General features: G+C 40.0%; 1 protein-coding gene across 5 annotated transcripts in view; it reads right to left on the bottom strand.

The window, feature by feature from the left end:
* Positions 1–14,440, bottom strand: part of ATP6V1H (ATPase H+ transporting V1 subunit H) — a 45,793-nt gene that overhangs the window by 6,824 nt on the left and 24,529 nt on the right. For all 5 annotated transcript variants that reach the window (XM_088844466.1, XM_055432030.2, XM_055432033.2 and 2 more), the window contains 4 exons: positions 11,329–11,507; positions 8,771–8,896; positions 8,063–8,164; positions 6,332–6,445 (listed from right to left, as the gene is read on the bottom strand). In XM_088844466.1, coding sequence (XP_088700592.1) covers positions 6,332–6,445; positions 8,063–8,164; positions 8,771–8,896; positions 11,329–11,507 — 521 coding nt within the window. The remainder of the gene's footprint in view (positions 1–6,331; positions 6,446–8,062; positions 8,165–8,770; positions 8,897–11,328; positions 11,508–14,440) is intronic.

The raw sequence follows: 14,440 nt of genomic DNA, 5'->3' as shown, positions 1-14,440 counted from the left end.
GCCCCTTTTCCTTTTTTTAGAGATTTTTTAGAGCAGTTTTAGGTTCACAAAAAAATTGAGAGGAAGACACAGAGATTTCCCAGATATACCTGGTCCCCACACACATGGAGCCTTCCCCACCATGAACGTCCCACATCAGAGGGTGTATTTGTTACCAAGCATGAACCGACACTGACACATCTTAATCACCCAGAGTCTTAGCTCACCTAGCTCACATCTGTACACCATCCAGAGTGAGCCCCCAGGCGTGCCAGGACTCTGGGTGATTAAGATGGGTCAGTGTCGGTTCACGCTTGGTAACAAATGCTTGGACAAAGGTATAACAACACACGCCCATCATGATAACTTCACACAGTATTTTCAACGTCCTAAAATTCCTCTGTGCTGTCTGTTCATCCTTTCCCTGATTTTCAAAATTGATCTTTTCAGTGTCTCCACAGTTCTGCTTTTTCTAGATGCCGTATATCGGAATTATACAGTATGTGTAGCCTTTTCAGATTGGCTTCTTTCAGTTGTTTAGTTGCTAACTCATGTCCAACTCTTACAATCCCAGGGACTGTAGCCTGCCAGGCTCCTCTGTCCATGGGATTCTCCCACTCCAAGAATACTGGAGTGGGTTGCCATTTCTTTCTCCAGGGGATCTTCCCAACACAGGGATTGAACCTGGGTCTCCTGCACTGCAGGCGGACTCTTTACCACTGAGCCACCTGGGAAGCCTTCTTTAACTTAAATCATATGCCTTTAGAGTTTCTCAGTGCCTTTCCATGACTTGATAGCTCATTCCTTTTTAACACTCAGTAACAGTCCACTGTCTAGACATATCACAGTCTGTTTATCCATTCACTCAAGGAAAGACATCTTGGTAGCTTCCAAAATGTCTGCGACAAACATCCATGTGCTGGGTTTTTGTGAGGATGTGAGTTTTCAAACCCTGTGGGTTAATCTCAAGGCACACAACTGGATCACAGGGTAAGAATATGTTCAGTTTTGTAAGAAAATACCAACTGTCTTCCAAAGCAGCTGCACCATGTAGCACCCCCACCAGCAACAAATGAGGATTCCTGCTGCTCCACACCCTCACCCAGCATTTGGTGCTGTCACTGTTCCAGATTTCAGCCAATCCAATAGGTGTGTAGTGTTATTTAGCTTTTGTTTTAATCTGTATTCCCCTGATGACATAAGATATGGAGCATCTTTTCTTAATCTTACCATCAGTATATCTTCTTTGGTGAGGTGTCTGCTAAAGTCTTTGGCTCATTTTGTACTCATGTTGTTTTCTTATTGTTGAGTTTCTGAAGTTCTTTGCAGGGAATTCCCAGTGGTTAAGTGTTTAGGACTTTGCGCTTTCACTGCCAGGGGCCCAAATTCAATCCCTGGTTGAGGAACTAAGACCCCACAAGCTGCATGGCATGGACAAACAAATAAAAAATAAGAGTTCTTTGTGTATTTCAGATAACAGTCCTTTATCAAATATGCCTCTTGCAAACATTTTCTCCCAGTCTGTGGTCTGTTTTATTCTCTCGACACTGTCTTTCACAGAGCAGAACTTTTTAATTTTAACGAAGTCCAACTTCTCAATTCTTTCTTTCATGAATCAGGCCTTTGGTGGTGTATCTAAAAAGACATCACCATGTCCAAGGTCACCTGGATTGTCTACATTATCTTCTAGTTTTTATGTTCGGTCCATGATCCATTTTGAGTTAGCTTTTGTAAAGAAGGTTGTAAAGTCTGTGTCCAGGTCCTTTATTTTTTTGGCATATGGATGTGCAGTTGTTCCAGTGTGATCTGTTGAAAAGACTACTTTTATTTCACTGCATTGCCTTCACTCCTCTGGCAGAGATCAGATGATTATATTTAAGGGTCCCTATTTCTGGGCTTTCTATTTTGTTCCATTGATCTCTTTGTCTACTCTTTCACCGATACCATACTATCTTCATTACTGCAGTCATATAGTAAATCTTCAAGTCAAATTCTGCCTGTCCCTTGCTCGTACAAAGGAAAGTGATTGACTTTTGTGTATTAACCTTATTTCCTTCAGTTTTGCTATAATTGTTTATTAGTTCCAGGAAGACTCTTTTTTGGTCAAGCCTTTAGGATTTTCTACATGGAAGATCGTGTCATCCAGGAGCAAAGACTGTTTCATGTCTTCCTTTTCAATCTGGATACCATTTATTTTTTCTTGTCTTAATGCTTCAGCTAGAACTTCCAGTACAAAGAAGTGGTGAGAGGAGACCTCTATGTTTTGTACCTGATCTTTGTGGGAAAGATTCCAGTTTTTCAGCAATAAGTATGATGTTAGCTGAAGGGTTTTTTAAAAAGAAATATTCTTATCATATTGATAAAGAATTCTATTCCTAGTTTACTGAAAGTTTTTATCATAAACAGGTGTTTTATTTTGTCAGATGCTTTTTCTGCATCTATAGTTATAATCCAGGAGTTGGTGCAAATTCCGGGAGTTGGTCATGGACAGGGAAGCCTGGTGTGCTGCAGTCCATGGGGTTGCAAAGAGTTGGACACAACTGAGCGACTGAACTGAACTGATGGTTAAAATCATGTGATTTTTCTTCTTCTTTTTGTTTATGTGATAGATTATATTAACTGATTCTCAAATGCCTAACCAGCCTTGCATATTGGGAATAAATTTCACTTGGTTCTGGTGTATGATTCTTTTTATATGTTGTTGGATTCAGTGTGTTAATATTTCGTTGAGGATTTTTGTATCTGTTCATAAGAGATTCCGGTCTGTGGTTTTCTAATAATGTCTTTGTCTGGTTTTGGTATTAGGCGATGCTGGCCTCACAAAATGAGTTAGGAAGCATTCCCTCTGCTTCTAACCTCTTAAAAAGATTGCAAGGAATTGATCTAACAGTTCTTCCTTAAATGTTTGGTAGAATTCAACGGTGAACCCAAGCAGGCCTGGTGTTTTCTGTCGACAGCGGTGTCTAGTCTACTAAGTCCATCAAAGGCATTCTTCACTTCTGCTACAGGATTTTTGACCTCTAACATTTCTTTTTGGTCCTTTCTTAGGATTTCTCTCTCTCTGTTTTAACTTGTTCATCTGTTCTTGCATGCTGTCTACTTCATTAGAGTCCTACGTATGCTAATCATGGTTGTTTAACGTTTCCAGCCTGATCTCCCAACATTCTCGCCATGGCTTGTTCTGACGCTTACTTTGTCTTTTTTTTCTTTTTTGGTATGCTTTGTAGTATTTTCTTAATAGTTGGATTTGGTGTGCTCAGTAAAAGAAACTGTTACAAATAAATCTTAAGCAACACGGTGGTGAGGCAGGGTGAAAGGAAGCTTTCTGGAGTCCTGTGATCTGGTCTCGGTCTTCACTGAAGCTGGACCCTGAGACTGTGACCTTCCTGAGTGTCCCTGGGGGTTTCTCTACCCTCTGGGTAGGACAGGATGGTCAGAGTCTGCCGGAGGCACATTCAGGGCTTATTGTAGACTCCTTTTACTTGAATTACATTTAGAATGTAACAAATAGTCTTACCTGAGAATTCCTCCACTAAAAATGTCATAAGAATAATGTGGAAAATTTCAGGCAGCCCAAGACAGACCACAATTTTCTAAGTTAATTTTGGAAAATGTTAAATTCGGAAATGTCATACGTTATGGGGAACACATGTACACCCATGGCTGATTCATGTCAATGTATGGCAAAACCACTACAATATTGTAAAGTAATTAGCCTTCAATTAAAATGAATAAATTTATTTAAAAAAAATAAAAAATAAAATCACATGGTATGTTATAGTAACATGAATATTAAGGCTAAAAAATTAAAACTTACTAAGGGGTTTTTCCCTTCAATTCTGTTCATAAGTAACTCTTTTAATCACTGCATTTATGGCTATGTACTTACAGAATAACTAAAATACCCCAGTCAGATGTAAAGATTGAAGAATAAAAGCAGCAGCATCCACACCCTTGGCTTTGTGAGGTCTCTCTGTTATATTATTTACCTACACATAAAAGAACTAGAGAGTCTAACACTCGTAACTTATTATTCTGCTTGAAAATAGGTTGAAAAAGAATCTAGAAACAAAGAGAAAGTTCTACACAAGATCCTCTACCTACAAAATTCAGTGTTTCTTTCCTGAAGTCCTGAGCTGTCCATATGCACATATGGCTGCTTCTGAATTAGAGGCTGATTACATTTAAAATCATTCTGTAGGAGAAAAACGATGACATTGTATGATGTTAGATTCTAACGCAGAAGCTGAGGGTCTATACAAAAGTTCTCTAGACTAAGCTGTCATTGTTTATATCTATTTTGCCAAATTCATGAATATAAAAATCCAGTCTTGTTCAAAAGAATGAGGGACATACCAGGAACTGCATGTGGGGATGGGAAGGCCAGAGCCTACACATCCACTCAGCAGGGCCACGGGTGGGACTGACCCATTCGAGGCTCCCTGAGGGACCCCGGTGTGTGCCTACTGCCCCCTCCTTCCATTCTGCCCCCTAGACCCCACCCACGTCAGTTGGGGCTACATGTAACCCATTATTCCATACACACAGGTGTTCAGTGGAGGGGGAAATGCTGGCTACTCTACGTCATGCAAGTCACAGAAATAATCCAGAAATCAGTCATAAACTCCTGACAAAGAAGTGAGCAATATTTTCACATGATACTGTAAAACTCTACACTCTATGTTCCATAAACCAGGGGTAAATCCATCTCTGCATCACCAAGAAAAGTGAACTGAACTCCTCAGAGCAGAATCCGAATTGAGAACCACAGACAGTCCAGGTCCATGATTTCCTAAGTTTCCAGTTTATACTCAAAATGTAATTTTAGACTTAAAACCAAAAAACCATTCTCCGCAGTAAAAAAGACATGCTAACTTTACTAAATCCACAATTATGATTTAGTCTAACCAACAGAAATCCTGGGAATAATGAAACACCAAAAACTTAAAAATCATTTATGGTAGAAAAGTCAAACAGTAAACCAGGAGAGTGCTGGAAATCTGGAAACTGGGCCTCAGAGCAAAGCAGTAACAGAGAAAACATGCTCGATACTGTCAGGAAACACTGCTGCTGCTGCCACTCAGATAGACTTGTATTCTACTTTTATCCATAGCTGTATTTTAATTATTTTCAATATTTCTGTTACTGTGTTGTACTAAAATACACCATTTATAAAAATTTGTTTTAGACAAACTAAATGCTCAGAGGAAACCAAATCAATTATGTTTTCAAGTTTTATTTGGTGTGAAACATCTTCTAAACCACCAGTACCATGGTTTAGTTAAAAAGCCTCTATTTTAGGAAAGTAGAGCAAAAGGCTTTACCAGCTTGGTTACCTGCACAAAGACACTGATTCAAAATCCTTTTACATTTGGAAATAATGCTGCCAAAGGTTTTCCTTCCAAATGACATTCTATTTGGTCTCACACCAACTTGATGTTGAATAACTTGCTATTACTGGAGCAGTTTACATCCTCTGGCACAAAGTGCCATAGAAATGTGTCTGTCACAACAAACGCTACAGTCTAATCAACTGTGGATTCTAATCCACAATTAGAATTCTTTCTAACTGGATTCTAATCTTCATATAAAAATTCTTTTAATAAAGAAAGTACAGGAAATGCTGAGGCTAAGCTTCTCCACTAAAGAGGATTTATCATAATTAAAACACTAAAGCTAAAATATTTTGGTGCATAACTAGAGAAAAGGGGGAGAAAAGATATTCTCTAATTGGCTAGTCAATGATAAAGAGCAAATAAACCAGTTATTGGCCATAAAAAAATTTACTTTTCCTTTCCTACATCAAAAAATTTACTGTGAAACTAAATCAAATTCCTAAATTCAAGGCAAAGTTTTCAAATTTTAAATGTTTCACCTTTAATGCATGATCATTTGAACAATAAAATTCTCGACCAAAAAATTTTCTCCACTGCCAAAGGGAACACTCTTAGTCATCCTATGCCACACTCAGCTTTTTTTCACATCATAAATGCACATTAAAAAACTTAAAATGTTAAACAATAAACTTTTCAAGAGAAATAACTATTCAAATGAAATTTTTATTAACAAGACAAGAATTTTATACTTCAGCAACCCTACTGAACCTGACAGAGCAGGAGATGGTTGGACGGCATCACCAACTCAACAGACATCAACTGAAGAACAAACTACTTTGCATATGCATTTTTGAGAACATTAATGTGGATGTTTTCTGAACTATCAGATCACTGCTCTGAATGGCTGAAATCTACTTCTAGGTATTAACCTAAATCACTGCTTTTAAACACCAGTGCTCAGGAAAGTGTTTCCGTAAGAACGTGTGGATGGGGATGAGGGGCCGGGGGGCACCTACCAGTTGTGCACCATGAGCTTCTGGACAGCCAGGAGGGCGTTGTAGCGCACCTGCTGGTCCTCGTGGTGCATGTGGTTCATCACCAGCTGCTTCCCCCCCAGCTGCTCGATGACCCTGCGGGACAGAAGCCACACAGTGAACACGCGGCAGTTGACTTTCCAATGCCTGCTGTTAGTCACAGAGAGCCCCAGCCCCCAGTCACCCAGGAGTTGCACAAAGAGAAGTTACCGTACTGGTAAGTAAACAACACACATCTGTTTTAAATATCGTTTCTCCCAAATCACAGATTTGAATCATTCATACATTGTCTCTTGAACTTCTAATGATAAATCCAAATGCTATCCTCATTTCCTAGTCTGGGCAAATATGAACAATCTGGACTGCTAGGGTAATCTAGATTATAGTGTTCCAGGCAGTTAAGTATTAAGTTCTTTATTACCAGCATTTGTGGCTTGCTTAAAAATTAGTATACTGCATACCAGCTAACAGCTGAAATAATATCAGATCAATATTAAGCCCAGCGGCTGACATTCTGGGAGCCAGATACAGGCTCAGAAGCAGGTGGCAGGGAACATGAGGTTAAAAAACACCTCATAGGAACCATGTTAATTTCCTGAGAAAGACTCGATTTGTTAAGATATCTGCCCTTTCCTGCAATGATGGAGTATGCCATTATGACCTGCTGGGCAGTAAAAGAGATGAGAGATTCCTCTTGACAAAAGCGCCAAGTGGACTGAAAATCACACTGCTATCGCTGCCCCCCTGCAACACCCCGAAAAATCCAGTTACTACAGACACAAAAGCAAAATGTAAACAGTTATCACATCACAAATGGAAGAAGGGCCCCTGTTTGTCTGCCAGGGCAGGGCCCCGTGAAGAGCCAGTGGGTGTCTAAAGTCCAGCCCAGCAGTGTGGGTGCCTGGTGGCCAACACCACCACACAGGCAGTGTCTGGGACACCTGAGTGCAGCGAGGCTGCCGGTGGTGCAAGACAACCTAGAGGGAGCACCCGGGTCGGGGTGCCAGAGAGGCTTCACCTGGACACCTTCCTGTATGTTATTTTTAGGACATCTTTTTCTTTTTTAATGTGCTGTATTGAGAAAAAAAAACGTGTAGTATAATTATACCCAGTCTTCATGAGTGCTTGTCCCATGCCAGGTACTATGGACTAAAACACCACCTTACCTAACACATCAGTTCAGTCCTTTATCAACTACGTTATAGTAGCTCAGTCGTTGAATCGAGCAAATTCCTTCCTGCCACTGAGGACAAGGAACCCCCGTTTGTGGTGCTGATGTGGGGACTGAAGGATAGGAAGCTGATGTGATTATTTTCCCCCAAAAAGAGCTTCTTCCATCATATTCATTCATCCTACTCAGTTCAATAACAATTCCATATCATAACAAAAAACAGTAATAATCGAAAAATCACCAGTACTCATGAAATGGCTTTTAAATTACATCATACAAACTAAAGAAAATCCTGACCATGAAATTTCTAGAGAGATCTCTGTTGGCTAAGGCACAGTTGTGTTCCACACATGTGCTTCTTTTCTTATACCGCCCATTTTTAATTATGTATATCATTTACCATGATTCCCAGCATTATGGTCACCTTGATTCCACTTACTCCATCAGCTCCCAGCTGAATGACTTGACTTTACAGGAGTGTATGAGTTAGGACCCTTGCTGACCATCTCAGGGCACCTGAGGTAACCAGGTTCCTCCCTTACCGCTTGCCTCGTGGGTAATGGCGCACATACTCCCCAACGTCATGGGCGGCAACAGCTAAGACCTGGGGATCGTCGGACACCTCCAGAAGTTTGGTCAGAATTCTGAAATAAATTTAATTCAAAGAGAGGTTGATTTCTAATCCTTTTCTAGAGCACAAGAGAACACAGGTATAATGCTGATACTTTCTCAAAAATGTACATTTGCAAATATAACCATATTTTCTGGAAGTTTCACTATTACAGACAGTACATTGCACATCATTTATTGTACATAAGTTAGCAGCCTTCAGACCTTTTAAACACACATAACAGGTCACTTTCAGATTCATAATGTCCACTGCCCACAAGTCCCACAATATCAGGGGGAGAGTGGGAGGGAAAACTGCAGGTGGCACACGGGGAGATCTCAGGGCAGTGAAACACTTCCGTGTGACATAGAACATGTTTAGAATACTTACAGAATTCCTACAAAATGGGGAAAACAAACAACAACAAAAACTTGAACAAGCATTTCTCTTGGGAAAAAAGATAACCCAAATGGCCAATAAGCATATGAAAAGGTATTCAACCACATAAGTAAGCAAGAAAATATATGTTAAAACCATGGACTATCTAAAAACAAAGAAGGACAAAAATATGTCCATGAGTATGTGGAATGACGGAGTTTATTTAGCATGTAAACTGGAATTAACTGAATGTGAAACTTACTTCAAGAGCTCATAATTCTTTTCATTTAACCTCGCAGCATTCTCTCTCCAAAATTTCTCAGACTTGTGCACAGGACTCCACTCCAACCTTCCAGACTTAAGTTCTGAACTGTATTCATCAAATGAGCTATGAAAATTTTGAAAGAATTCAAAGTTTATAAGAATCTGAGAGATACTCCAAAATGTAAAAAACGTAGAACATCTTCACTAATGATTTAACTATAGAGACTGAGCATCCTTTATATATCATCCCTAAACAAAGTTTAAAGAGCTGAAATCATCTTCAGTAAGCCACATGAAAATGATTCAGAGCACTGAGGTCCAACGTTCCTGTCAAATTTGAATGCTCGTCATGAGATGTTAAAAGGAGCACTTGTTTACAAAATCCTTACCCTAATATACACATGAATATATATCACTGAAATACCTGATAATTAAGCATCGTTTCTACCATGTCACTTAAAATACTGTATTTAACAGACCACTCAATATGGTAGGATACATTTATGTAAACAGTGTATTACTTTAACATAAAACAAAGTAGTATATTCTATTATACTTTAAATGTCAAACTATATATGGCACTACAAAAATAAAAACACATACCTCAGGACAATATTTTTAACCGTGATTATCAACAATGCAGAGATAACTGACTAACTGAATTAGTCCACTATAGATTAATAATAGAAACAAAACCTCTGTACATGGAACAAACCGAAATGCATTTTAATTCAAAAATTATTCACTATGCCTATGTGCTAAGTCGCTTCAGTTATGCCTGACTCTTTGAGACCCTATGGACTATAGCCCACCAGGCTCCTGTCCATGGGATTGCTGTTTTTGCTTTGGCTCCGTCTCTTCATTCTTTCTGGAGTTATTTCTCCACTGATCGCCAGTAGCATATTAGGCACCTACCGATCTGGGGAATTCATCTTTCAGTGTCCTATCTTTTTGCCTTTTCATACTGTTCATGGGGTTCTCAAGACAAGAATACTGAAGTGGTTTGCCATTCCCTTCTCCAGTGGACCACATTTTGTCAGAACTCTCCACCATGACCCATTTGTCTTGGGTGGCTCTACAGGGCATGGCTCATAGTTTCATTGAGTTAGACAAGGCTGTGTGGTCCATGTGAACAGATGGGTTAGTTTTCTGTGATTGTGGTTTTCAGTTAGAAGAATCAATAAGTAGTAAAAATTGGCTAGCATAGATTAAGTAATTTAGAAAGCTATCATTAATCTTATTTTTTAAAAGGATCTCAAATCATTATTACAGAAGAACTAATGATAATTTTTAAAAACAAACATAATAAAAGGGAATTTATATAAAATGCAAGCCCATGGCTGGTCTGCTGCTGCTGCTAAGTCACTTCAGTCATGTCCGACTCTGTGCGACCCCATAGACGGAAGCCCACCAGGCTCCCCCCTCCCTGGGATTCTCCAGGCAAGAACACTGGAGTAGGTTGCCATTTCCTTCTCCAACATGGCTGGTCTATTATACTACAAATAATGTACTCATATTTGCAATTATAAAAAGAGAAAACTCATTCAGCTTTCTTCCATAAAACTCTATATAAACCACTGATGCAGGTGACAGCTCCCATCTCGACAAAGGCATTTGGGCCTGAAGACTATGGGCTGCACTAGCTATCTGGTAAATACATTCCCAGAGCACACATTACACCGAAGGCATGTGCTGGGCACCTCACGCGGAAAATCCTACAAGATTAAACGTTTATCTCTATTTTACCAAAAGGAAAACTGAGACTTCGAAATGTCAAGAAACTTGTTCAAGACCACACATGGACAAAGCAGCCCAATAATTCAAACCCCAGCTCCCAAACCCCAACTCTTCTTCGTAAATAACTCTTCTTTCCAGAATGTGTCAGTACTTTAAGAACAAAGAATGCACGGGTTAATGAGGAAAACTGTCAAGTTATTATTAAACATATATATGACCAGAAGAATATGTGGAACCCATCTGCATTTGTGTGTTGGGGGTGGGGGCTAGAAGGTGTTTAGAAATCATAGTGTCGGGGGAGGAAGTGGGGAAGATGGGGAAGTGGCCTGGAGTCCCTTCTGGACTGTAATAAGGGAGGGATTTTTCTTTTTACTACACGTACATCACTTGCATAATTTTTTAATATAAACAATAAAGCAACAGAAATTTTTTTTAAAAAGCATGAAAAAAATACCCTTTCCCTATATGAGCAAACCTCCTCCATCAATGAAATGACTGCTGCTTAAAAAAAGATTCTAAACCGGCAGATTCTCTGAGGGTGGTGTCCACAACCCGAGGGAGAACAGTGGCTGGGATTTCAGACAACAAAGAATGGTGGGTTCTCCCCCCAGAAGAGGAGAGAGCACACACAGCTCTGACCAACTGTCCCCACGGTGATGGGCCAGTGTTTCCACATCCCTCAGTTTTCAATAGAAGACATCACGTTTTAGCGCAATCTTCTGAGTTCGTAGTTAGTAACAAATTGAGACTTCCTTAAAATAGGAGGCCAGGCAACGGCCCAGGATACCCAGCCCGTGAGAATCAAAGAGGACAGCACACCTGAGATCCTGGACACTCTCACCGAGTTTCTCCAAGAGGAACTTTATATCCTCACTGATGTCTTCATCGTCATACTTCTGCTGCTCCAAGTTCTCCAGCTGTTTCAGGACTTTGCACTGAATCATAGCCAGGGCATACTCTTGGCGAGTTTCTCGTTCAGTTGACTTCTCTAAGAAGTTCTGGGTTAGATGGAGACACGATGAGAAATGATGTAACCTGTTATGTGATGCTGTCTGCACCTGCCTTCCCACCCTCTCTCCTCCACCTGTTCTCAGGGTACCCAACACCTTAAGTGGATGCCTGCGTCACAAACTCTGACTTCTCGCCTGAGGACCTGTCCCACCTCAGGAGCATTCTTCTGATTCCTTCTTTCTCTACTGGCTCACTAAACATTTTAAATTATTGCCCCAGACAAGCCTCAAAACCCTGCACACATTTACAATGGTGCCATCCTCATCCTTAGTCACAGCCCTGCTTCTGGGGGCACCACTATGAACACTCCGTTCATCAGCCACACAAAGCCCGCAGGATGCTAACACAGACTGCTTTCTCAGTATCCCCTAGTTCCCAACCAGTGACCTTTGTCTCCCCCACATCAGCCTATCAGCGCACACAGGGCAGCAATAAAGAACTTTCTTGCTTCAACAACTATCAGAACCAATTTTCTGTTTTTAAGAGTACTTATGAAAGCAGCAAAAGAACCTAAGTATTTCTAAAGATAAAACTGTTCACTGAATTAACCAATGTTTCTAAGCAAGGACCATGCCCATGCTCAGGTCTGCAATAAGGATAAACGAGCTCTCAAGAAAGCCACTTCAACAAAGTTGGCAAGGAAGGCCTGTCTAATCCCCTCCCCCACACTCCCACACAAATCCTGCAATAACAATTCTAAATCAACTGTACCAAAATTGTAATCTTCTTTATTTCTGCAAGGATGTTACATTTCTAACAATTATGCTAAACAAATGCAGAGAGGCTCTGGCTGAGCGTATAAAAATCAGTAAGATCCATCCCTACCAGAACTCTAATGACGTTTCTCACAGAAACAGAAAAACAATCCTGAAATATGGTTGGAAACACAAAAGCCTCCAAATGTCCACAGCAATCTTGTGAAAGATGAACAAAGCTGGAAAGGTCACACTTCCTGATTTCAAACTAAATTACACACTATAGTGATCAAAACAGGATGGCATTGTCATAAAACAGATACACAGATCAATGAAACAGAACAGAGGGCCTCTCTGAAGGGTTTATGACTGTCAACTATCTGCAGAGAATATGCAAGTCTGTGCACGTCTGCATCTGTGTGTGTGCATACATGTGTGGGTGTGAATAACATCAGAGTTAACACAAGCTAATATAAATCCAAATTCAACTGGGTGGTGTTTCTTCCCAAGCCTTTCCAAGCTTTCATGCAGTCATAAAATATAATCTTATTATCTGACATATTAGGTAGGGTCTGGATTAAGCAGAGCCAAAAAAGATAAAGAAAATTCACAACAGATGAAGAACTCTAGACAACAAATACAGCCCCGAGTGTCTTTCTCAGTCACAGCCTCAAAACATTCTAACTTATTTTAGAAACAAAAGACTGACATATCAAGTTAACTGATGGAATAACATTTATGGAGACCTGGAGTTCAGCACCTGCTATGAATAAGTGAGACTGACATTTTCAAAAATAAAATTTCACCCAGCCAAATGAAAAAAAAACCAAAAAACAGCTGCTAGATTTCTAAAGCTCACAGCAGCTCAGCAAGCTTCCTAAAGTCTTCAGCACAAAAATTTTCTTCCTCAGGATGTGGGGAAAAATGTATAATTGGATGATCCTCAAACAACCTCATCAGTGAAATCTTTATTAAAGGTTATAGGAATTTGAGAATGGTTAAAAAAAAAAAAAAAATGTCATTGTCATTTTTTTCACCTATTTGATGGTCTAAATAAAATGGCTTTACTATGTCCTTAGTAATGGCTCGATTTTAACTCAGTTACGTACATCAAAGTTTTAGATGTCTAAGGATGCTTTTCTGATATTCTGTCTTCAGCCTAATCCTACAATGACTATATTGTCCCAGTTTAGTAAGGAGAGTCTAAAAAACTAATATACCTGTCAACAGATTGGGTCTATTTTAAATACTCTGAAATTCAAATTGGACAACAGACACCCAGAAATTAACATAAGTTCCATGCATTGTGTGTGGGTAAAAATATTGAATCTGCAAACGAAGTTTAAATAAGATTGTTAAATCTTGCTAAATATTAGTAAAACACTGATGCTGCCTCTTCTAAATCTAACAGAATAGCCCTTGACCTCTGCCTAGGTGCCACATTAACCTAGAATGCAATTCATAGAGGTGGGGGTTAAAGAGGCAGATGGCTATTATTTTGTGCTTTTATGGACAGAAAAGGAGGAAAAGAAATATTTCCTGTATACTTACTATTGCCAGGCCCTTTGTCTGTTACTTCATTGAATCCTTACCCAATGCTGAAATGAGCTGTTTCACTCGACACTTTCTATTGACGGAGGAATCAGCTCTGAGAGCTCACACCATCCTCCCATCCAGCCATGCCGGGACTCACTCCAGGTCTGTCTACACCAGAGCCAACACTCTTGCTAACACACCACGTGGAAAGGAAAACTAGAAAAGAGCTACACTATCCTACTTCTAAGATGTCCATAAAAAGCTGATCAACAGTCTGGAGAGCTCCCAAATCAGGGCCAAAGAAAACAAAGGATCTCAGTCTGGCTGTACACTTCCTGTTACTTTTTGAACATTGTGAGTTTGTACAGAGTCCAGCATGGCCCCCTGCACCCTCAACTTCCCGGTCTAAGGGAAGATGCTGACTCAGGCCATGGCCAAAATCCTAACATCCTAAGAGGACAACTTCACTGCTCAAAGTAACTGTAGATCTCTAAAGCTGTCTTACAAATGACTGCTGGTCAGCTGACCCAGGATCAGAAATACAACTCCATTCTAAAAGAAGGGCCCAGGACAGAAAAAAAACCTCAAACGGCCTCCTGGAAAACAAGGCCACCTGAATACAGCACTGTCACACTCCCAACAAGTCTCTGCAATCCTCACATATCATCCATATAGACAGTTTCCTCCCT

Source organism: Moschus berezovskii, chromosome 16, assembly GCF_049115385.1.
Source record: "Moschus berezovskii isolate FMDL1 chromosome 16, NW_MosBer_1.0, whole genome shotgun sequence".
NCBI lineage: Eukaryota > Metazoa > Chordata > Mammalia > Artiodactyla > Moschidae > Moschus > Moschus berezovskii.
The sequence above is the reverse complement of the archived record's forward strand: the minus strand, read 5'-3'. Positions and strand labels throughout refer to the sequence as shown.